This window comes from Sus scrofa, chromosome 1 (genome assembly GCF_054392235.1).
Source record: "Sus scrofa isolate SSC_HxYL_T2T_F1_AM1 chromosome 1, Sscrofa_HxYL_maternal_Yorkshire_Landrace_v2.0, whole genome shotgun sequence".
In the NCBI taxonomy this organism is placed as follows: domain Eukaryota; kingdom Metazoa; phylum Chordata; class Mammalia; order Artiodactyla; family Suidae; genus Sus; species Sus scrofa.
The window spans coordinates 57,326,028-57,348,907 of record NC_139383.1 but is presented as its reverse complement, the minus strand read 5'-3'; the positions used below and the strand labels follow the sequence as shown (position 1 = coordinate 57,348,907).

The 22,880-nt window shown below is 47.8% G+C and overlaps 1 protein-coding gene across 1 annotated transcript in view; it reads left to right on the top strand.

Moving 5' to 3' along the window:
* The first annotated feature begins 758 nt into the window (after positions 1–758).
* GABRR2 (gamma-aminobutyric acid type A receptor subunit rho2) overlaps positions 759–22,880 on the top strand; it is a 45,150-nt gene continuing 23,028 nt past the window's right edge. The window contains exons 1-2 of the mRNA XM_003121296.4: positions 759–992; positions 9,777–9,883. Of these exons, the coding sequence (XP_003121344.2) occupies positions 880–992; positions 9,777–9,883 (220 nt within the window). The 5' untranslated portion in view covers positions 759–879. The remainder of the gene's footprint in view (positions 993–9,776; positions 9,884–22,880) is intronic.

Sequence of the window (22,880 nt, the reverse complement as noted above, 5' to 3'; positions counted from 1 at the left end):
TGGTTTTTAAACATTTCTTCTGTTGAGTAGATTAAACATAGCTCCACATATCTTCTCACTGCTAATGTTCATAATTCCATATCCCAGGATTAGGAATCCAGCCTCATTTATGACGTTATCCATCTTTAGGATGAAAGACCAAAATTAATCTGATGCTCAAACTAGGAAGACATGCTTCCATAATCATGAATTCTCTTTTGGTTTATGCTGTCCTTCAAAATCAAAGTGTGTTTTATAGTTTAATACGTTTTCATTGGGGAAAAAAAAAAGATGGGTATCTGGGGGAAGATCCATCACCCTTGGTCATTAGCAAAGCACAGGCTCATTGATCAAGAAATAAAGCAACCCTGTGGAAACAGGTCATTAGTGTGTTTACTCAGCATTTCCTGAGCTCACAAGCTCAACTCCACGCCCACAAGTCTTCCCTGCAAATCCACTCAGAATCCAGCCTGCTCCCTGGCGGATGTGACAGACTGGTTTTATGCCGCCCGAGAGATGGATTAATGATCTCAGCAACAAGCTGGCATGCTCAAGAGATTTAATTTTTTTTTTTTTATATAACAGTTTTAGCTAAAGCTGTTCTAGGACTCAGCAGAAGCTGAGTTTCACAGGAGGACAAAGTTAAGGACTAATAGCCAATCACTAAGTATCAGGGAGGGCAAAGCCTTGGTGCTTGTATCACGGTCCCAGGGATGGGGGATGGGAGGTGGGTTGGGACAGGCAGCAGTATCAATTAATTAGGGAAACTCAGCCTGGCCAGCCATGCCCTCGCAGCCCCAGCCTGAGGCAGCAGGCTGAATCAATGGTGAAGCCCAGGGGGGGATCTGCCGCGCTGCAGGTTCCTGGAAAGCAGCTTGGGGCATCACAGACATTCACAGGATGCCTTATTTTACCAGACTCATTTTATTCTCATTTTGCCTGCTGGTTCTTGTGGAGAGCAGAAAGCCCAAGAAGAGGAGATGGACAGGGCAGCTGGAAACATCCAAGCCAAGGTAAAGTCATGGGCAGGAGGGGAGGGAGGTCACTCGTGGTGGCAGTGACACAGCGCAGTGGGACAGCTCCTGGGAGGGCTCAGGGTTAGATTGTACGATTGGAATCTGTTTTCAAGCCGGAGGGAGACAGGACCTCACCCTCACTGAAAAACGGCCTCTCACTGGACACAAATCTGCTACCATGTCACCAGCAGCGAGAGAGCAAAGCTAGACTAGGTTGAGCCTTTCCTTCCGATGTGTGTGTTTGGCCAAAAAAAAAAAAAAAAAAAAGCATTCTGATTTAAGGCAGGTAGCTGAAGATTTACTAGGTGAAGCATCGTTTGTTGTGCTTCTCTGATTGCGCTGCTCTGTTTCTCAGGATTATATCCTGCAGGGACCATAGAGGACCTGCTAAAGAATTATACTCAAATTTTTTTTGAGAGAAACTGTATATAGGAATTCAGCTTGAATGATTAAGAAAAAATGTCACTGGGAATTCTCTTTTAAAAATTACTTTTATAATATAAACGATTTTATAATGGTATCCGGTTTTGAATCTTAGAAAAGGTGTTTGAAATTTGCTAGGCTCTCAGAAGCACATGTGTGGACCACCGTGAATAGCACTTCATGATGTATTAGAAACACTTCCAGGAAATACTGGTTAGGCAATATCGTTATATCACAAAATGAATTTCCTTAGTACGTTTGTTTCGAACTGATGTACCAAGGCAAGACCTGAGACCTGATGTAAACATAAGGAAAAGCAAGCAGCTGAACATGAAGAAAAGAATAAGCAGCTAAGATATCAATGCCGTGTGTGAGATGTTACACATCTGTTTCTCATTCTACTGAGTGCTGCCTGAGCTAGTGATTGCGAATATAAACTAATATTTGGAGGCATATTAGACCACTGATATCTTAGGTCAGTGGTCTCCATTTTTTTTTTTTTTTTCTTTTTAGGGCCGCACCTTCGGCATATGGAGGCTCCCAGGCTAGGGGTCCAATAGGAGTTGCAGCTGCCGGCCTTCACCAGAGCCACAGCAACTCGGGATCTGAGCCACGTCTGTGACCTAAACCACAGCTCACAGCAACGCTGGATCCTTAACCCACTGAGCGAGGCCAGGGATCGAACCCGCATCCTCATGGATATTAGTTGGGTTTGTTCCCACTGAGCCTGAATGGGAAAGGTCTCCATTTTTAATCATGCACCACTATCAGTGACAATTTTTTGAAACTGTACCTCAGATGTATACACACACACACACACAGATTACATACATGTACTCTGTACTATGATAAATAGGAATATTAAAGATTGGTAATTTATTTATTTATTATTAGATAAAAGTGAACTATAAATATGCGTTACAGTCTCTATATCCTGCATTCCGGTGGACCATCTTGAGCCCTGCAGGTGTGGCCTTACCTTAGTGCCTGCTGCTCTGGGAGATGTCAGTACTCAGTGGAGTCTAATTCTTCTCAGTCAGGAAGGAAACAGATGCAGATTGTCCAGGGTGACAGTAAAGAGGCATGGCTCTGGGAACTCATCCTGGTGATGTCGCCAGAATCATAGGGTATTGAACTAGCAGGAACCTCAGAGGTCATCTAATCCAGCAATTCCCCCTGAGTTCGAATTCTGTGAAAAGCGAACAGGTGTTGTACAGAAAGGGGGTTCCAGGGTCAAAGAAGCTTGGGAAATCCTGGTTTAGACCATTCTAAACAAATGTCTTTAGAGTAGAACTTAGAGAACCTTTGTTACACAAATAGACACTGTGAATCCGGAGGAGGGGGATAAATGAGGCAGTGTTTCCACCAAAAAAAAGGACAACACTTTTGGAATTCTGATTCCACAGAGAACACATGGGGAAATGCTGTCTCATTTTACAGATGCCAAAACATCGCCTCAAAGGCACAAGTAATTCACACAGCTTTCTGGTGGCTTGACGGGACCGGAGTAAAAGCATTGTCTGAACCTGCCCATTTTCTAACAATGGTGCTAGGGTCCAGCATGAGACTCTCAGGGACCCCAGGGATTTCACAGCCTGGGCAGTTACAGCATTTCTCTCACTCCTCAGAAGACCCATAGTCTCATTCCCAGACACCTACATCAGCTTGTGGACAGACTGAGTTGATTTAAAAAATTTTTTTTAATTGTGGTATAATTGATTTATAGTATTATATTAATTTAAGATGTAGTGCATAGTGACTCAAAATCTTTATACATTATACTCCATTTATATTTAGTATAAAATATTGGCCACATTCCCTATGCTCTACAATATATCCTTATAGCTTATTTTATAGATAATAATTGCACCTCTTAATCTCCTCCCCCTATCGTCCCTCTCCCCACTCATAACCACTAGCTTGTTTTCTATTATCTGTGAGTCTGTTCTATTTCGTTATATTCACTAGTTTGTTTCATTTTTTAGATTTCACATATGTGATATCATACAATCTTTGACCTTCTCCGTCTAACTTATTTCACTTCGCATTTTACCCTTCAAGTCTATCCATCTTGTTGCAAATGGCAAAATTCCATTCTTTTTCATGCCTGAGTAGTATTCCATTTTATTTATAGGTCTCTATACAATCAATTCACCTATTGATGGACACCTAAGTTGCTTCCGTGTCTTGGCCATTGTAAACAATACTGCTCTGAGCATTGGGGTGCATGTATCTTTTCAAATTTGTGTTTTCACTTTCTTCAGATATATACCCAGGAGTGGAATTGCTGGATCCTATGGTAGTTAACTACTTTTAGTTCTTTGAGGAAACTCCATAGTATTTATGGATGGATTGGTTTGACCCTTAAGGGTAAGGAGGACTTCTTAAAATCTATCCCCTGAGGTGTTAAAGTTCCTGAAAAGATGAACACACACATTCAAAGAATATAAAAATAGGAGTTCCCATCGTGGCGCAGTGGTTAACGAATCCGACTAGGAACCATGAGGTTGCGGGTTCGGTCCCTGCCCTTGCTCAGTGGGTTAACGATCCGGCGTTGCCGTGAGCTGTGGTGTAGGTTGCAGATGCGGCTCGGATCCCGCGTTGCTGTGGCTCTGGCGTAGGCCGGTGGCTACAACTCCGATTCAACCCCTAGCCTGGGAACCTCCATATGCCGCGGGAGCGGCCCAAGAAATAGCAACAACAACAACAACAACAACAGACCAAAAGACAAAAAAGACAAAAAAAAAAAAAAAGAATATAAAAATAATTATTGAACAGAAGCAGGTGAAAAGGATAGAGAAAATGCCACATCAGGGAACATGGTTTTAGGTCTTTCTGCAATCCACCAGAGCGTGCACACACTCAGATAATCATAGAGCTACGTCTGTCTGTGAAAGTTTGCAGCCAAGCATCTAACTAAAAAGTTATCTTCATCTGTAGAGGAGCTTCTTCTCTTGGAAGTCCTGTTCTCTCTCTCTCTCACACACACACACAGTGTCACACACGGTCACACATTCACGTGTAACATATCCGGTCCCACTCACGCATACATTCACACACATGCACACTCTCACTCACACACTGATAGGACCTCTTCTAACCTGAAAACCTTCCCTGTGTCACCCTGGCCAACACACCCTCACAAAATGATTATTCTGCCCAGCAGCTGCATTTTCAAAACTGCTTCGGTTTTTCTGATCCTCCGCGTCCCTCTTTACTGAATCCCTGAGCCTGTTTGCTCTTAGTCATTTGCTTTTTTTCTGTTCTTCCTGCCTCTCAGCCTCCCAGCTTTATCCCAACTCCTCCCCACCCTGCTGCCTAAGTCAGCCTCCTGACCACATGCCTACTTTCCTGCCGAGAGAGGCCCTTCTCCCTTGAGATCTGAAAATAAACCAAGATCTGGGAGTCTGGGCTCTGCCCTGATAATACCAGCCTCTCCTGGTCCCTGAGCCTGGGGTCTCCTTTCATTTTTTTTCTTCCCATCTGTGGCCCCCTTGGTTCCACCTGCCCTTGGCTGTCCTCCTCTCCCTTTGCATCATGGCTCCAGCTGTGCTGGACCCACCAGGGGCTTCATTTTCCTGCCGCCCCTTCAAACTCCCCCTCCACAGGGGCCTGGGGAAGGAAGTAGGGTTGGAAAGTCAGGGCAAACGAGGTTCAGGCCCTACTTCTGCTGCTCCCTGGCTGTGTTTCCTGATCTTTCTGAACCTCGTTTCTCCCACTGAAACCCACTGGGATGATGGAGTGACCGCAGCCCCAGACCTGCACAGGGAGGGCTGATTCACAAGGCTGTTGTCATGATGACTGTTATTATTGCAGCGAAATAACCCTCAACACGATGGCACGAGCCCTGCTTCCCAAAAGCATCATGAACACATTTTTCTTCTTCCCCCAACCCAACATGGCTGCGTTTGACGTTCAGTGAAGGTCCTGACGGGACCCACCATGGGGCTGGGGCTCTGCACATGGCCCCTGGAGTTTGGGGTCCAAGGGCTGAGGCATCTGGGCAGTGCCCAGCATTCTTATGAAGGATGGATGCAGGAATCCAGCTCACACAGATAGCCCAAGGCTGGGGATAACTCAGGGGCCTGTATTATCAAACAAATGGGCCCTCCCTTAAGAAAAATTCTGGGCCCATATTCATAGCCCTGGGATTTCAATCTTCCTCCCACGAGGGTGCTAGCCTGCCACGACATCCGCTTCCCTAATCCTTGCCTCTAAATGGGGGAGCCGTGCTGACCAGGAGGGATTTTCTCCTTGCAAGGCAGGGTGGGGGGGGGGCGGGCAATGAGCTGGCTGCACTCACAATTTAATGTCTGTGAGCTGCTAAGCCCTCAGGCTGAGCTCTGCCTCCGCATTCCCATGTTCCTGGGGCATCTCTGCTGGGATTTCTGAATGCATCCGCCCCCCACCCCCCATCGGTCCCAGTCTCTGTGCAGGAAGCCGGCCCTGCTCCCTCTCCACTTGGGGAAGAGACCCAGGAGGGCGGAAGCTCCTTGGAAGGGCCCCTCCAAGACCACATGTGCTTTCAGGGAACTGATTTTGGTCCCACTGAGGTGGGAGGTAGATGGGCCTCTGAGCTGAGAATAGCTGGGGTTTGTCAGGCTGAGTAAATTGGAGCTTGTTTCCCCTGACACTTCAGAGAGAAAGTTCATGGCAGGAGCTGAGCTCTGCTGGAGTAAAAGGATAAGATCACTACATCTATCACTCTTGAGTGGTCTAGACAGATTTTTCTGCTTAGCTTTTGGGACTTGAATTCAGTTTGAATGGTGATGAGAATGAGCAGCAAGAAGAGGAGAGGCTGAGGAAGCTGGGTGAGGGTGTTTGAGGACAGAGTTCGAAGGGGTCAGGTTCAGCCCCCGGGGACCCTGGAACCTACAAGGCTGAAGGAAGTGAAGATACTGCTACCACTACAGCCTTCTGTAGGGTGAGCTGCTCCCATCGTATTTGCACTTCCTACCTGTTTATTCTTTGCCCATTGGTTTTCTTACTGTTCCACACACAAGCCAGACGCACCCCAGGACATTTGCACATGCTCTTCCTGCTCTCAGAATGCGCGTTCTTCAGATCCTCTCGTGGCTCCCTCCCTTCGCCTCTCCAGGGCTCAGAAATCCTCCCTGCCCATCCTCCACCCCAGCCTCTCTCTCTCTCCTTCCTTACCCTGCTTTATTATATTTTAATGGCACTTAACTCTTTCTGAATTTATATTGTTTATCTGTCCACTTGTTTATTGTCTGTCTCCCCTACTAGGTTATCAGCTCTGTGGGGATGGTGAATATATGCCCTCCCATGCCTTGGGTGAGTAGTGTTTGGACAGAGTAGGTGCTCCATAGAAATGTGTTGAGCAAGTAAATCTGAGTCAAAGAATTGAAGAATTATGCAACCAGAGTGCAGACTGGCTGCCTATATTGTCCAGGAGAAAGACATTTTCCTCTACCCTGCTAAGTTCTTCTGGCTAGTCTAAGAAATAATTTGACATGAGAAAGCTTAACAGGACAAAATCCAACAAAAGTTTAATAACCTATATACATGGGAGAAACCCAGGAAAACTGAGTAACTCACCCAAATGGTGAAACCGTCACCTTTTTCTTTTTTCTTTTTCTTTTATTATTATTTTTTTAATCTATGTAAATTCTTTTAGGGAGGAAGGTCAAAGTTTCTTCTGAGGGCTTTTGGGCCTTGATTATTTTAATCTGGAAATAATCCACAAGCCAAAGAGACATTTTGGGGTGACAAATTTTACTCTCCTTACTGTTGATAGCCCCAGGTTGATGGGAAAACTGAATGGAGAGAAAGAGAAACAGGAGTTCCTTTCATAGGCTCAACCAGATAAGAACCCAACTAGTATCCATGAGGATGTGGGTTTGGTCCCTGGCCTCACTCAGTGGGTTAAGAATCCAGTGTTGCCATGAGCCGTGGTGTAGGTCAAAGATGTGGTTTGGTTCTGGCATTGCTGTGGCTGTGCCGTAGGCCAGCAGCTGTAGCTCAGATTTGATCCCTAGCCTGGGAACTTCCATATGCCATGGGTGCGGTCCTAAAAAGGAAAAAAAAAAAAAAAAAGAGAGAAGAGAGAGAGAGAAAGAGGTGGTGCCAGAACCCTCAGCAGAAGCAGGAGCCTGCTTGGGAGGTCTGGAGCTGTGAGAAGTTGGGTTGGGGGCTCCCAGAGTTGGACTGGAAGGTGGGAAGGCTCAGCTCACTGGGGCATCTGCTTCTTGGGTGGGAGGGTGGTTGAGGGGAATGGGTCAACCTTTAGACCAGCACGATATAATCAAACTTGTTACAGTTGTGGAGATGTTCTATATCTGCATGGTCAAGTGTAGTAGCCACCAGCCACATGTGGCCCTTGAGCATCTAAGTATGGCTAGTGTAACTGAGAAACTGAAGACTAATTTAATTTAATTTTAATTAGCCTAAATCTCAATAGTCTCATGTGACTAGTGGCTACTTTATTAATTAGCACAACTTTAGTCCTCCCATCAAATGATACCATCAGGGCAGACCCAGTAGAGGATGAAAGTTAAGAAGGATTTCATGGGAAGATGTCTTAAAGAACAGGATCTCAAGACAGGAAATATGTTGCTTTCCTCTTACAGAGTTTAAATGGGAAGTATGCTTATTTCTCTAAAAAAAAGGGCAACAAAATATGATAAGCTCATAGGGGTATAGATAAATGAACAACAAACACTCAAAAACAAAACCTTTTCATTTACTTTTAAAACTCTTTAATAGCACATAATATATTGTAGTAACACTGATTTCTTTTTCTTTTTCTTTTTTTGTCTTTTTGGCTTTTCTAGGGCCGTACCCACGGCATATGGAGGTTCCTAGGCTAAGGGTTGAATCGGAGCTATAGCTGCTGGTCTACACCACAGCCACAGCCACGTGGGATCCAAGCCACATCTGCAACCTATACCACAGCTCACAGCAGTGCCAGATCCTTAACCCACTGAGCCAGGCAACCTCATGGTTCCTAGTTGGATTTGTTAGCCACTGAGCCACGACGGGAATTCCAACACCGATTTCTTATTAGGTTATTTTCTTCTGTCAGTAATTAGAGCTCACTGGAGTTCTCTTTGTGACTTGGCAGTAACGAACCTGACTAGTATCCATGAGAATTTGGGTTGTATCCCTGGCCTCGCTCAGTGGGTTAAGGATCTGGCTTTGCCATGAGCTGTGGTGTAGGCTGGCAGCTGTAGCTCTGATTTGGCCCTGAGCCTGGGAATCTCCATATGCCTTTGGTATGGCCCCCCCCAAAAAAAGAAAGAAAAAGAATTAGAATTCACTAAATAGACATTTCTCCAGGGAAGACACACAGATGGCCAAGAGGCAGGTGAAAAGCTGCTCAGCATTGCAACACTCCTCCCCCAGGAACAAACAATGGAATATTACTCAGTCATAAAAAGAATGAAACAATGCCATTGGCAGCTGCACGGATGGACTTAGAGATGACTTACTAAGTGGAATAAGTCACACAGAGAAAGACAATATCATATGATATCACTTATATGTCGAATCTAAAAAAATGATACAAATGAACTTATTTACAAAACAGAAATAGACTCACAGACAGAAAACAAACTTCAGGTGCCAAAGAGGAAGGAGGTAGGGAGGGATAAATCAGCAGTTTCAGATTAGCAGACACAAACTACTATATATGAAATAAACAACAAGGACCTACTGTATATCGCAGGGAACTGTAGTCATTATCTTGTAATAATCTATAATGGAAAAGAATTTGAAAAAAGATACACACACATATATCTGAATCACTTTGTTGTACACCTGAAACTAACACAACATTATAACCCCACTGTACTTCAATTAAAAAAAAAATTAGGTTATCATTGTGGCTTAGCAGGTTAAGAACCCAACTATTATCCATGAGGATGTGAATTTGGTCCCTGGCCTTGCTCAGTGGGTTAAGGATCTGGCATTGCCATGAGCTGTGGTGTAGGTCACAGATGTGGCTATGATCCTGAATTGTTGTGGCTGTGGCTGGCAGCTGCAGCTCCAATTTGACCCCTAGCTGGGAACTTCCATATACCACAGGTGCAGCCCTAAAAAGCAAAAAGCAAAACAAAACAAGAGCTTGCCAATGTAGAATGGTGTCCTGCCTGGGAGAGATCTATTTTAGGAGGTCTCTGGAAGGACCATGTCCTCAGGTTGGCCTGCCTTCGAGGTCCTGGGGTGGTGGAGACAAGCGGGGGCAGATCCTTTATCTCTGGACCTCCCTCCAGTGGAGAAAGTGTGGTCAGATGGGGGAAATGTGCCCAACAGGGGGATCCTGCAGGAAGTCATCTCCCCAGATCATCCCGGTGCCTTGCTGGCATTGATGGAGAATGTTTCTTGCTCATTTTGCAGTCACCTATACAAGAAGAACCTCGATATGACCAAGGTCCGAAACGGAAAACCCCAGCCACTTCTCAGAGTGGATGACCACGACTTCACCATGAGGCCCGCCTTTGGAGGTAGGACTCTGTCCTCCCCTCGCTCTTTGGGGTCTGGTCCCAGGGCTGTCTCCTGCTGCTGTTCCCTCAGGTGCAGCCCTCCCCCAGGGACCCTGACTTTCCCACTCACAGCCAGAGCAGCCCCATTGGCTCCAGAGTCACTGATTATTCCCAAGAGAAAGGTGGTGGAAGCAAGTGAGTGGAGAGGGCTGTTGAGAAGAGTTGCTGACGGTGATTAAACGTACTCAGGAAGGACCAGCCAGCCCCGCTGCTGCCAACCTTCCTTAAAAAAAAAAAAAAAAAAAAAGGAGTTTCCATCGTGGCTCAGTGATTAATGAATCCAGCTAGGACCCATGAGGTTGCAGGTTCAATCCCTGACTTTGCTCAGTGGGTTAAGGATCCGGTGTTGCCGTGAGCTGTGGTGTAGGTCACAGACGCGGCTCAGATCTGGCATTGCTGTGGCTCGGGTGTAGGCTTGGCAGCTACAGCTCCGATTAGACCCCTAGCCTGGGAACCTCCATAGGCCACGGGTGCAGCCCCAGAAAAGGCAAAAAGGCAAAAAGACAAAAGACCAAAAAAAAAAAAAAAAAAAAAAGTGTAGTCAGGGAGCGTTTGCACAGAAAATGGCTCCCTGGCTCTTCTGCCCCCTGCCTGCCTGGGAATTTGGGGTTCTGAAGGGGCCTCCAGCTGGCAATGCAGCAAGAATTTAACCCCTTGCAAAGCCCCCTTGCAGACTTGTGCACAAAGGAGCCCCCCTGCTTTGGGGGGTTGGGGAGGCATGGCATGGCTACTGGCTGCCCACAGGGGCAGGAGGGGAGCTGGGAAAGAAGCCGGTCATCTGCTCCCACCAGGCAGGGAGAGGAATGAGAAGAGCAGAAGGCAGGAGACACGGGCCATGAGCATGTGGGGAAACAGGCTGGGAGGATGGCAGCTGACGGACCCTGGCCCAAGAGACCCAGGCAGGCTGGCTTCTGTTTCCCCTCCTCTCACTCTTGAACTTCAATTGGGTGCAGTGTTCTCCTGGGGCGGCAGGAAGGAGTAAGGTGACTTGTGGGCAAGTCGCCGACCCTCTCTGAGCCTCTGCTTGCTGGTGTGTGAAATGGGGCTAGTAATCCCTCCATCCGGGGTTGCTGTCAGGATTAAAGGAGATAATGTATGTAAAGCCCCTGGCACATATGGGTTCACGGCCCCTTAGAAAAACCCAGCTGTCAGGCCTCCCTCTTCTGTGACTGTTAGAGGATTAGGACATTAATTTATCCCAGAGGCCTTGGCATTTTAAAAGGCTTCAAAGCCGCCCACTCAGTTCCCTGAGCTCTGACACCTGCTGAGCAGGAGGAGAAAGCAGGGGACAGACGGCAGCCCCTGCCTCTTCCTTCTGCCCTGCACAGAGTGCCGAGCTCCTGCTCAGGCCAGAAGGTGGCCTTTTCTCTGGGAGTTCTGGTGCCCTTGGGGAGCTGTTTTGGGAAATGCCATAGGATTCAATGAAGTTCAATAAAGTTTTCCTGAATAAGCAGCTCTGAAATAGCTGTATGTGCTCCAGGAGGTCCAAGCGAGATGTCCTGTAAGCAGCAAGCTCCACCTGCCCTTCTTGTAGAGGGTCAGTGAGGCGGCTGGAGCAAGAACCACAAACAATAGCATGAATAACAACCAACGCTTTTCCAGTGACTTCTATGCCAAGCATTTTTAAGGCTGCATCCATGGCATATGGAAGTTCCTGGGCTAGGGGTCAAATCAGAGCTAAAGCTGCTGGCCCACATGGAGCCACAGCCACACTGGATCCCAACCACGTCCTCGACCTACACCACAGCTCACAGCAACACTGGATCCTTAACCCACTGCGCGAAGCCAGGGATCAACCTGCATCTTCACAGATACTAGTTGGGTTCTTAACCTGCTGAGCCACAGAGGGAACTCCATATGCCAGGCATTCTAATGAGGGTATGTACAGACACAATCTTCAGTTCTCACAACAACTCTATTAAGTTGATACTATTATTATGCCCAGATGGAAACTGAGGCACAGAGAGGTGAGGTTATTGGCCCAGGTGACGTGGCTGCTCAGGTGGCCATGACCCTCCCTCTTAGCTGGGTCTCTTTCCTGCCCCCTTGACCTACCTGTCCCCCAGTTCAGGGCCCATGTATTGGTTAAGGCAGAGTAGGTGTAGAGTCTAGGGCACACAAACTCTTAGGGGGCCCTGAAAAGATTTTAATTTATTTTAAAGTCAGAAGGAAAAAAAATAATTTAAGTAGGAGGAAATGTTAATATATATATTCATCTTTATGCCAGTGCACTTGTAAAATATGCTTTTTTAAGTATTTTTTCTGGTGGACAGGCCCATGAAGGCAAATGTGCTCTGGGCCCTCAGGAGTTGCAGGGTGGTCCTGCCTCAATGCACAGTTTTGTGGGACACACGGTGTGTGTCCATGTGTGGGTCATCTTCTGAGTAACACATTGCAACTTCCTAATGGAGGTCATTGTTGCTGGCAGGAGACTGAGCAATCACCTGATCAGGATGTTCAGTCTACAGAAGAGCTGGAGGCAGGGGCAAGTTCCTGTCGTGGCTCAGCAGTAACAAACCCGACTAGTATCCATGAGGACGTGGGTTCAATCCCTGGCCCCGATCAGTGGGTTGAGGATCTGGCATTGGGAGTTCCCATCATGGCTCAGCGGAAACAAATCTGACTAGCATCCATGAAGATGCAGGTTCGATCTCTGGCCTTGCTTAGTGGGTTAAGGATCTGGTATGGCTGTGAGCTGCAGTGTAGGTCACAGACATGGCTTGGATCCTGCGTTGCTGTGGCTCTGGTGTAGGCCAGCAGCTACAGCTTCGATTTGACCCATAGCCTGGGAACCTCCATATGCTGAGGGTGCAGCCCTAAAAAGACAAAAAAAAAAAAAAGGAGAGAGAGGATCTGGTATTGCTGTGAACTTCCGTGTAGGTTGCAGATGTGGCTCGGATCCGGTGTTGCTGTGGCTGTGGTATAGGCCAGTAGCTGTAGCTCTGACTCAACCACTAGCCCAGAAACTTCTATATGCCGAGGGTGCAGCCCTAAAAAAGACAAAAAGACAAAAAGACAAAAAAGCAAAAAACAAAAAAAGGAAGAGATGGGAGTTCCCATCATGGCTCAGTGGTTAACGAATCTGACTAGGAACCATGAGGTTGCGGGTTCGATCCCAGGCCTTGCTCAGTGGGTTGGGGATCTGGCGTTGCTGTGAGCTGTGGTATAGGTTGCAGACACGGCTTGGATCCCGAGTTGCTGTGGCTCTGGTGTAGGCTGGCGGCTACAGCTCTGATTCGACCCCTAGCCTGGAAACTTCCATATGCTGCGAGTGCTGTCCTAGAAAAGACCAACTGGGGCAGAACTTGGGTTTCTTCTGCTGTGACAGATGCAAAAGTGAAAGCCACATAGAAATGCCCTCCTCCTCTGGAAGAAAGCCAGGAAAGCCAGGCGCTAGCTCTCAGGACTGGTAATCGAAATCCCACCACATTCCCAGAAAACCCAGCTCGGAGTAGGATCAACCAATAGGCTGCAGCCCCAGTCACGGGGTTCCTTCCTCAAGCCATGTTTGAGGAGCAAATTGGATGTCCTGTCTCCTGATCCCTCCCACTGCTGGGGCCATCTGTGGAGCTCCCCTAGAGTGTGGAGGATCAAAACAGTCCCCCGCCCCTGTCTGAGGAAGCCTCTGAGGCTCAGAAAATCCCTGACGTTAGGTAAAGCTGCAGAGGAAGGAGGTGTCCCCTCCAGCAGGTGCAGTAAGACCCCAACTGTCAAGAGCTCAGTCACCAAAGCCAAGGGCGGGGGCTGTTCTCCCTTCCTTCCACCTCCCTCCCCCAGAGCAGCTGATCTTCTGGCCACCTTTTCTCCCCTGCATGGCTTTCCTGGATGTCATGATGTCACTTGGATGAAATAGGGCCAGGGGAGCACACGGAGAGGCACACACGCATGAACTCATAAATAAGCTTTGCAACTCATGGAGTCCTGGCCAAGCAGGCTGGATGGGGCCATCATGGGAAGGCCTCCCCACTGCCCAGGGTTCCAATGAATGATATCATCTCTAAGCCCTCGGAGCATCTGGAGATGGTTTAGCCCCAAGAGGCCTTACCTGCGGGGCTCCTGAGGGTCTCTGCTCCATCCAGCCCTTCACTCCTGGGCAGGGGCACTGGCTAGGGGGTGGGTGTGTCTCTGAGGAGGCAGACAGCACATAACAGAAAGCCCACCTTCCTTGGGGGCCACCCTGGGGCCAGGCCCCTGGCCCAAAACAGAGCCTGGGCCCAAAGTTCCCTCATGCCAGCCCAGCCTGACACCCCCCCTCCCGCCTTTAGCAGCCAGGCACCCTGGGCGGGCCCTACCCACTAACCATCCATCAACAATTATATATCCCATCCCTGTCCTCTCTTCCTACCTTGTTTCTCCAAAGGGGCTTCCTTATGGACTGACATTTAAAAATAATCAATAGAGAGGAATTTGCCTAAGATGAGATACCCCTTGGATGACCTTTTCGGTCTGGAAAAAGAAAAGATTAAAAATCCAGCGGCTTCCTAATAATCCCAGGGATCAGTTGAAACAAAAATATCTTGTCTAAGCTCCCAGCTGCCTGGTTCGGTGGTGTGCCCTGGTTAGAAGAACCTCCAGAGGCCTGGGGTTTCCCTTCCATTTGTTGGGGGAAATAGCGCAATGCTGATTTTTTAAAATTAAAATTAATTTTTAGAAAATTGTGGTAAAATAGGAGTTCCTATCATGGGGCAGCAGAAACAAATCCGACTAGGAACCATGAGGTTGCAGGTGGACCTTGCTCAGTGGGTTAAGGATCTGACGTTGCAGTGAGCTGTGGTGTAGGTTGTAGACGCAGCACAGATCCAGGGTTGCTGTGGCTGTGGTGTAAGCTGGAAGCTGTAGCTCTGATTAGACCCCTAGCCTGGGAACCTCTATATGCCTCGGGAGAGGCCCTAAAAAAAAGAAAAGAAAAGAAATGTAGTAGAATAGACATCACATAAAATTTACTATTTGAACTAGCTTTAAGTGTATAGTTCAGTGGCTAAAGCATATTACATGGTTGTGCAAACCTCACCACCATTCATCCCCAGAATTTTGCATCTTCCCAAGCTGAAACTCTATATCCATTAACCAATAACTCTCTATTCCCCGCTTCCCCTTGCCCTGGAAACCATCATTCTGCTCTGTCTCTATGAATCTGACTGCTCTGGGTACCTTATGTCAGTAGAATCATACAGTATTTGTCTTTTCATGATTGACTTATTCATTTAGCATAATGTCTTTGAGGTCCATCCATGTTGTAACGTGTGACAGGATTCCCTTCCTTTTTATGGCCAAATAATACTCCATTGTATGAGTAGATCATGTCTTGTTTACCTATTTGTCTATCAATGAACATTTGGCTTGCTTCTACCTTTTGGCTCTTGGGAATAATGCTGTATGAACATGTGTGTACAAATATCTGTTCAAAACCCTGTTTTCACTTCTTTTGGACATATATCCAGAAGTGGAATTGCTGGAGTACATGGTAGTTCTTTGTTTTTATTTAAAAATTTTGAGGAACATCCATATTTTCTTTTACATCAGCTGTATCATTTTTACATTCCCACCAGCATGATGCTGATTTTTAAAAACTGAAGTATATAGTTGATTTATAGTGTTGTGCCAATTTCTGCTGTACAGCAATGTGATTCAGTCATAGATATGTATATACACAGAGTCTTTTTAAAATATTTATTTTCATCATGGTCTATCCTAGGAGATTGGATATAGCTCCCTATGCTATACAGTAGGACCTCATTGCTTATCCATTCTAAATGTAATAGTTGGCATCTACTAATCCCAAACTCCCAGTCCATCTCATTTCCTTCCCCTCCCCCTTGGCAACCACAAGTCTGTTCTCCAAGACTGTGAGTCTGTTTCTCTTCTGTAGATAGGTTCATTTGTGCCATATTTTAGATTCCACATATAAATGATATCATATGGTATTTGTCTTTCTCTTTCTAACTTACTTCACTTAGTATGATAATCTCTAGTTGCATCCATACAATGCTGATTTTTATTTTTATTTTTTTAACGGAATGAATTTTATTACATTTATTGTTGTAGAGTGGTCATCACAAGCCAATTTTATAGCATTTCCATCCCAACGATGCTGAATTTTTTTTTTTTTTTTTGGTCTTCTTAGGGCTACACCTGCGGCATATGGAGATTCCCAGGTTAGGGGTCCAATCAGACCTGTAGCTGCCGACTGATGCCACAGCCACAGCAACGTGGGATCCGAGCCGCATCTGCAACCTACACCACAGCTCATGGCAACGCTGGATCCTTAACCCACTGAGCAAGGCCAGGGATCGAACCCGCAACCTCATGGTTCCTAGTTGGATTTGTTAACCACTGAGCCACGACAGGAACTCCTGATTTTTAAATCAAACTGCAGAGATGCGAGGTGAAGGAGGGGTGTAATATCATCACAGATTCTTTTGAACTGCATCCAAGGAATTTGTCAGGATGGTCAGGAAGTGGCCACAAAGTAGGTTAGGTTCTCCCACCAAAATACTTCCAGTTTCATTTATAAGACCAATGCTGTGGCTTTTTTTAGCTGTTAATATGTGTGAAGCAGGCTCTGTGGCACTTGGGGACCCTGTGGTGAGCAAAACTGCCACCGTGCCTGGAATGTTAATGCTCCAGTGGGGGACCAGTGTTAATGAAATCCTCCCATCAGGATGTCCAGTGGTGAGAGCTGCTGGTGATGTGGGGTGGGCAGCAGCAGGTTCTGGTCCTGGGCACCAGGGGAGGGCAGTAGGCCCTGGTAAGGGAGTCCTGGGTGATCACTCATCTGCTCTGTGGGGCAAGAGAACACGCCCACTGGAGTCTCCCTTCCAGGATGCACTTGGGTACTGGGACCCAGGATGACCTGTGCACACAGCCCTGAGCCTACCTCCAGGACCTGTGGGGTCCTCCTCCCTAGGAGAGTCCCCAGTGGGGCTGCATCTTGCATGCAGTACCCCTGTGCAGAGAAGGGGCTGAGGGCTGGCTCTCAGAAGGGGTTGGATGGAGTTAGACTGTGGCTGGGGGTGTCCACATGCCAGGGCTTTCTCTGCTCTGGGAGCTGCTGAAGTGGGGAAAGAAGAAGGGCAGCCACTGAGCTGGGGCCTGTTCTCCCAGCCCTGCCATGGGCTGGCCCAGAGCTCCGAGGAGTCTGAGGTTGGGCTTGGCCTTCTGGGTTGACATGTGGTGAATTAGTCAAAGAAGTAGGTTAGCATATATGTCATCTTGCAGTTTCTTAGCCTGACTTAGAACCTTCAGATATTTCCAGCACGTGGCATATGGGTCTCCAGTTGTACTCCTTCCTGGGGGTGGGTTTGTAAGTGTGGACACTGCCGTGAGTGGTTCCTGGCACAGAGCAGGGCCAAGTGTGTCTGCAGGGGCCACGCTGGGAGGGTTGAGATTGGGAGACTTGGGGAAGACTGAGCAGGGGGTGGTAGTGGGGGTGGGGGGCAGACCAGCCTGTGACTGGGGTGGGGCAGGTTGGGGCACTAACCATGCTTCATATCAGCTTCTACAATGCAGGAGAATGCTTCTTGCGCTAAATCCAACAACAAAGGGTTGAATTTAGGAGGGCAGGAAACATTGGCTCAGGTGCTTTCTTGAGATAACTTCCAGCCTTCACTCAGTGAACCTGCTAACTTTCTGTCACTCTTTCTCAGGCGACTTGGGCAGTGGGCTCTGGAGCCCTTGGTGATTTGTCCTCCTCCCTCCTGGCCCTCCCCGCTCCACGTCAAACAGGTCAAGTCAATCCATGCATCAAAGTGTCTCTCAGATCCTCCCCTTCTCTCCCCGCCTCTCCCCTTCATAACACATGCTCTCAACTCCTTCCCTGGGGCTGGGGGTGAAAAAATCTTAGACATGACGATGGTTGTGGCCCTTCAAATCTCCACCTTCCCTGACCAAATTGTATTCCTTAGTATTTAACTTAAATGAGTTCAGGGAGTTCCCTGGCGGTCTAGTGGTTAGGACTGGGTGCTTTCTCCACTGTGGCCTGGGTTCAATCCCTGGTCTGGGAACTGAGATCCCACATCATGCTGCTGCACGCTGCAGCCAAAAAAAGAAAAAAAAAATAATTCATAGGAGTTCCCATCGTGGCTCAGTGGTTAATGAGTCCGACTAGGAACTATGAGGCTGTGGATTCGATCCCTGGCCTTGTTCGGTGGGTTAAGGATCTAGCGTTGCCATGAGCTGTGGTGTAGGTCGCAGACGCGGCTCGGATCCCGTGTTGCTGTGGCTCTGGCATAGGCCGGCAGCTATAGCTCCAATTAGACCCCTAGCCTGGGAACCTCCATGTGCCATGGGAGCAGCCCTAGAAAAGGCAAAAAGACAAAAAAAAAAAAAATAGAATTCATAAACTTCAATTCAATGAAAAATTTCTCTTTTGTGGGTGATAATGATAGGTTTTGGAAGCACTACCTTCACCAGCACCATGGTCCCCACACACCTTGTGGCCAATTTCTCCTTCTGGAAATACCCAGCTGGGTCCCCAGATCTCCAGGGTCTGGTCCAGCTCCCCCCCAGGTTACCCCCCGCCCCAGGACTCTTCTGTCCTACAAGGCTCTCTGTCTCTGAACCTCCATGCTTGATCTGCCTACGAGCATCTGTTCATGGAGATGCTTCATGTACCGTCCTGTTTCATTCAACAGCCGGTCCTGCCAAGAACCTGGTTTAATTCCTTTCCTCTAATGCACACTCTTGGCTGTTTGGAACCATATGACCTTCTTCGAAATCATCACACAGGAGTTCCTGTTGTGGCTCAGTGGTTAACCAATCCGTTGTGGGTTCGATCCCTGGCCTTGCTCAGTGGGTTAAGGATCTGGTGTTGCCGTGAGCTGTGGTGTAGGTTGCAGACGCGGCTCGGATCTGGTGTTGCTGTGGCTTTGGTGTAGGCTGGCGGCTACAGCTCCGATTGGACCCCTAGCCTGGGAACCTCCATATGCCGCAGGAGCGGCCTTAGAAAAGGCAAAAAGACAAAAAAAAAAAAAAGAGGAAATCATCACCCAGACTCATTCTTTTTCTCACTTACTGGTCCGTTAATTGACCTACTCACGTTGTTGTGGTTAAGCATGTGGGCTGTAGGTTTCTGGTTTCTGGTTACCCACCCTGTGTAACCAGCCAACCTAAGACTGGGGCCCAAAACAATAACAGGCATTTATCTGCTCACAAATCAAGTTGTGCTCAGCCAGGCAGTTCTCACACGGATGCAGGCAGACGGTGGTGGCTGATGGGGTTCTTGGAGAGGATGAAACTCTCTAGCCTTCCAGGTTCTTCTAACTGTTCTAAGAATTAAATTGAGGCGAGACAGACTCCCTGGGGAAAAACAAACAAGTTTAATAACATGGCTCTGTGGGAGGGGCCCAGGAAAACGGAGTAACTCCCCTTAAGTACCATCTTTAGCTACGGACTCAAACAAACAAACAAACAAAAAAACCGTTGGGGATGGTGGTTTGAGGCTTCAAAGGAGAAGAAGGCAATTGACATGGAGATGGAAAAGCCAATGTTTTGTAAAAAGTGTTTGCTGGGCCTTGAGAGACCAGAAGACATAAAGTGGACTCTGATCTCTCAGCCCCGCACACGTAGCCCATATTCTTTGCAGGTGTCTCTGGCGATAGCTCTACTATGGTAACAAGCCCTCCATGTAAATTCTTTATGGCAGGTAGGTGGAAGGTCAAAGTTCCTTCCTGAGTCATTTGGGCCTTGGTTGTTTTCAGCTTGAAATGATCCACATGCCAAGGAGACACTGGGGGGTGGCAAGATTTGCTCCCCTACAATGTTATCTCAAAAGTGTGTTCTTTTTTTCTTCTTTTTTTTGGGGGGGTCCTTTTTAGGGTCGCACCTGGGGCATATGGAAGTTCCCAGGCTAAGGGTTGAATTGGAGGTACAGCTGCTGACCTATGCCACAGCCAGATCCTTAACCCACCAAGCGAGGCCAGGGATCAAACCCATGTCCTTGTGGATAATAGTTGGGTTTGTTACCACTGAGACACAATGGGAACTCCACAAAAACGTGTTCTTTCTCATGCCTGGTGCCTGCACCGGAAACATGCCAAAGCTGGGCCAGGTATAGCTGGGGCTCCTTGGGCATCAAGACATCATCTTCATCATTCTCTCTCTCTCTGGTCTCTAATCTGGCCACTTGACAGCTGGAGAGAAACCAGCAGAAAGTGGATGTTTCACAGCATTGCTACTCCTGGTGCATTCTATTCACTGAATTGACCCCAAGGCTCAACAGGTTCAAGGGCAGAGGAACTACACTTTTGATAGGAAGAGTTCTGAAGAATTTACAGACTTGTTTTAAAACCAGTATTCTGGGGCTATACTGCTTTGGTTGGTCCAGACCTCAGCTCTGCCTCAGTAGCTGTGTGGCCTTGGGCAAGTTCCTGAGCCTCTCTGTTCCTCACCTGCCTCATATTTATGAAGGTAATAATAGTACTCAGAGGGTTGTTCTATGGATTAAGTGATGATTACGTGTGAAGTTTTCAGCACAGTGCCTGGCACATAGGAAGTGCTCAAGATGGAGTTACCACAGAATGCTCTGCGTTAATGGGGATCAGCAGCATCTCTGGAGGACTGCGACCCAAGTTCAGTCCCTGAACAGTGGTTTCGGGATCCAGTGATGCCACAGCTGTGGCATGGGTCACGACTGTGGCTCGCATCTGATCCCTGGTCCAGGAACTCCATATGCCGCAGGGTAGCCAAAAAATAAAAATAAAAAATAAAAATAAAGGGAGTGCTCAAGAAACATTAACTGTGTTTATTATTTTATTTTATTTTTTTGTCCTTTTAGGGCTGCACCCACGGCATATGGAGGTTCCCACGCTAGGGGTCCAATCGGAGCTGTAGCCACCAGTGTACGCCACCGTCACAGCAACACAGGATCCGAACCTCGTCTGCGTCCTACACCACAGCTCACAGCAATGCTGGATCTTAACCCACTGCGTGAGGCCAGGGATCGAACCTGAAACCTCTTGGTTACTAGTCAGGTTTGTTAACCACTGAGCAATGACGGGAACTCCTTAACTGTGTTTATTGATTAAGAATGCTCGATGGCATTCCTACGGTGGCTCAGCAATAACAAATCTGACTAGTGTCCATGAGGACAATGCTGGTTTGATCCCTGGCCTTGCTCAGTGAGATCTGGTATTGCTCTATGGCCTGTGGTGTAGGTCGAAGACATGGCTCAGATCTGGTGTTGTTGTGGCTGTGGGGGTAGGTCGCAGGCATGGCTTAGATTCCTAGTTGCTGTGGCTGTGGCTGGCAGGTGCAGCTCTGATTTGATCCCTGGCCCAGAACTTCCATGTGCTGTGGGTGTGGCCCTAAAAAGCCACACACACACCCACCCCCCACCCCCTGAGCCAAAAGAATGCTCTGTTTCTCACAATGCATTCGCTGGAATAGGGGCTCTGGAGTTGGGTCCCTGGTATCAACTTGTGGTTGTGCCTCCCTCTGGCTGGGGACCTCTGTCACCTCTCTAGTCCTCAGGTTCTCTCTCACCTGTAGAAGGGGGGTAATATCAGTAGCCGCCACAGCAGGTTGGCATGAGGCTGGAATCAGGTGTCCTCTAGGAAGCGCTAAGCAGAGCCTGATGCTGCAGAGACCGTGGGCAGGGGCGGGGCATCAAGTCCTGAATGCAAACATGATAAAAACTCGGTTCCTGCCCTGGGGAGCACAAGACCTGGCCTCCTAGACACAGAGCATATGCCTCTCATACTGCCTCTATTGCTATGATCTGTTCTACTCACCACTCTTCTGACTCTAATGTGTGGATTTTCCCCTCCAAGCAATTCTGTTGTCTGCAGAGACCACCTGGGTCTGCTGTTCTAACACTATCTGTGGCGCGTGCAGACTCCACAGCTTAAGGGCTCAGTCCCACAAGCCTGCCCCCATTTCAGACACCACTCACAGGTAGCAGGTCCCAAGTTATCTGCCCTCCTCTCTGACTTGGCTGCAAAATTGAGGTTCCCACTACCCCATCCTCAGCTGTGATAATTTGCTACGAAGGCTCACAGAATCAGGGAAACCCTTTACCTACTGTTCCCAGTTTATTATAAAGAACATTCAGGGGCCCTGGCAGCCTTCTTCCTCGGAGTAGACCCCTCTGACTCCTCTTCAGTGCCCTTGGCTGTTCCCTTGAGGAGTACAACCTAACTTGCTACCCACACCCTGCTCCTGTTACCAAACTGAATTTGGGTCTGCTTGCCCACCTGGCAGTAGAGCCAATCTATTGGCCCTGGGATGTGGTGAAGGAAAGTATAGCATTTTTGTTTGTTTTTGTTTTGGCCATGCCCATGGTGTGCAGAAGCTCCCAGGCCAGGAATCAAACCTGTCCCACAGCAATGACCTGAGCCACAGCAGAGACAACCCACTGAGCACCAGGGGACTCCAGAAGTACAGTGTTTTATTTGCTGGGTGCCTAGCAAGGAAAACGGGCAGCTTATGCTCAAAAGACCCATACACTCTGATTGCTTTCAGGGAAGAGTTTTCAATATTTATTTATTTATTTATTTTAAACCGAATCCTTCTCATGCTTCAAATCTCTCCTTATTCTTTTTTTTCTTTCTTTTTTTTTTTTGCTTTTTAGGGCCACATCTCTGGCATACGGAAGTTCCCAGGCTAGGGGTCAAATTGGAGCTGTAGCTACTGGCCTATGCCATAGCCACAGCAACATGGGATCTGAGCTGTGTCTGTGACCTACACCACAGCTCATGGCAACACCAGATCCTTAACCCACTGCGCGAGGCCAGGGATCGAACCTGCAACCTCATGGTTCCCAGTTGGATTCGTTTCCACTGTGCCACAGCAGGAACTACTAATTTTTATTTAATTTTTTTTTTTTCATTTTTGGCCACCCTGAGTCATATGGAGTTCCCAGGCCAGGGATCAGATCCAAGCCACAGTCACAACCCAAGCCTCAGTTGTGGCAATGCTGGATCCTTAACCCATTGTGCCAGGCATCAAAACCTGTGTCCCA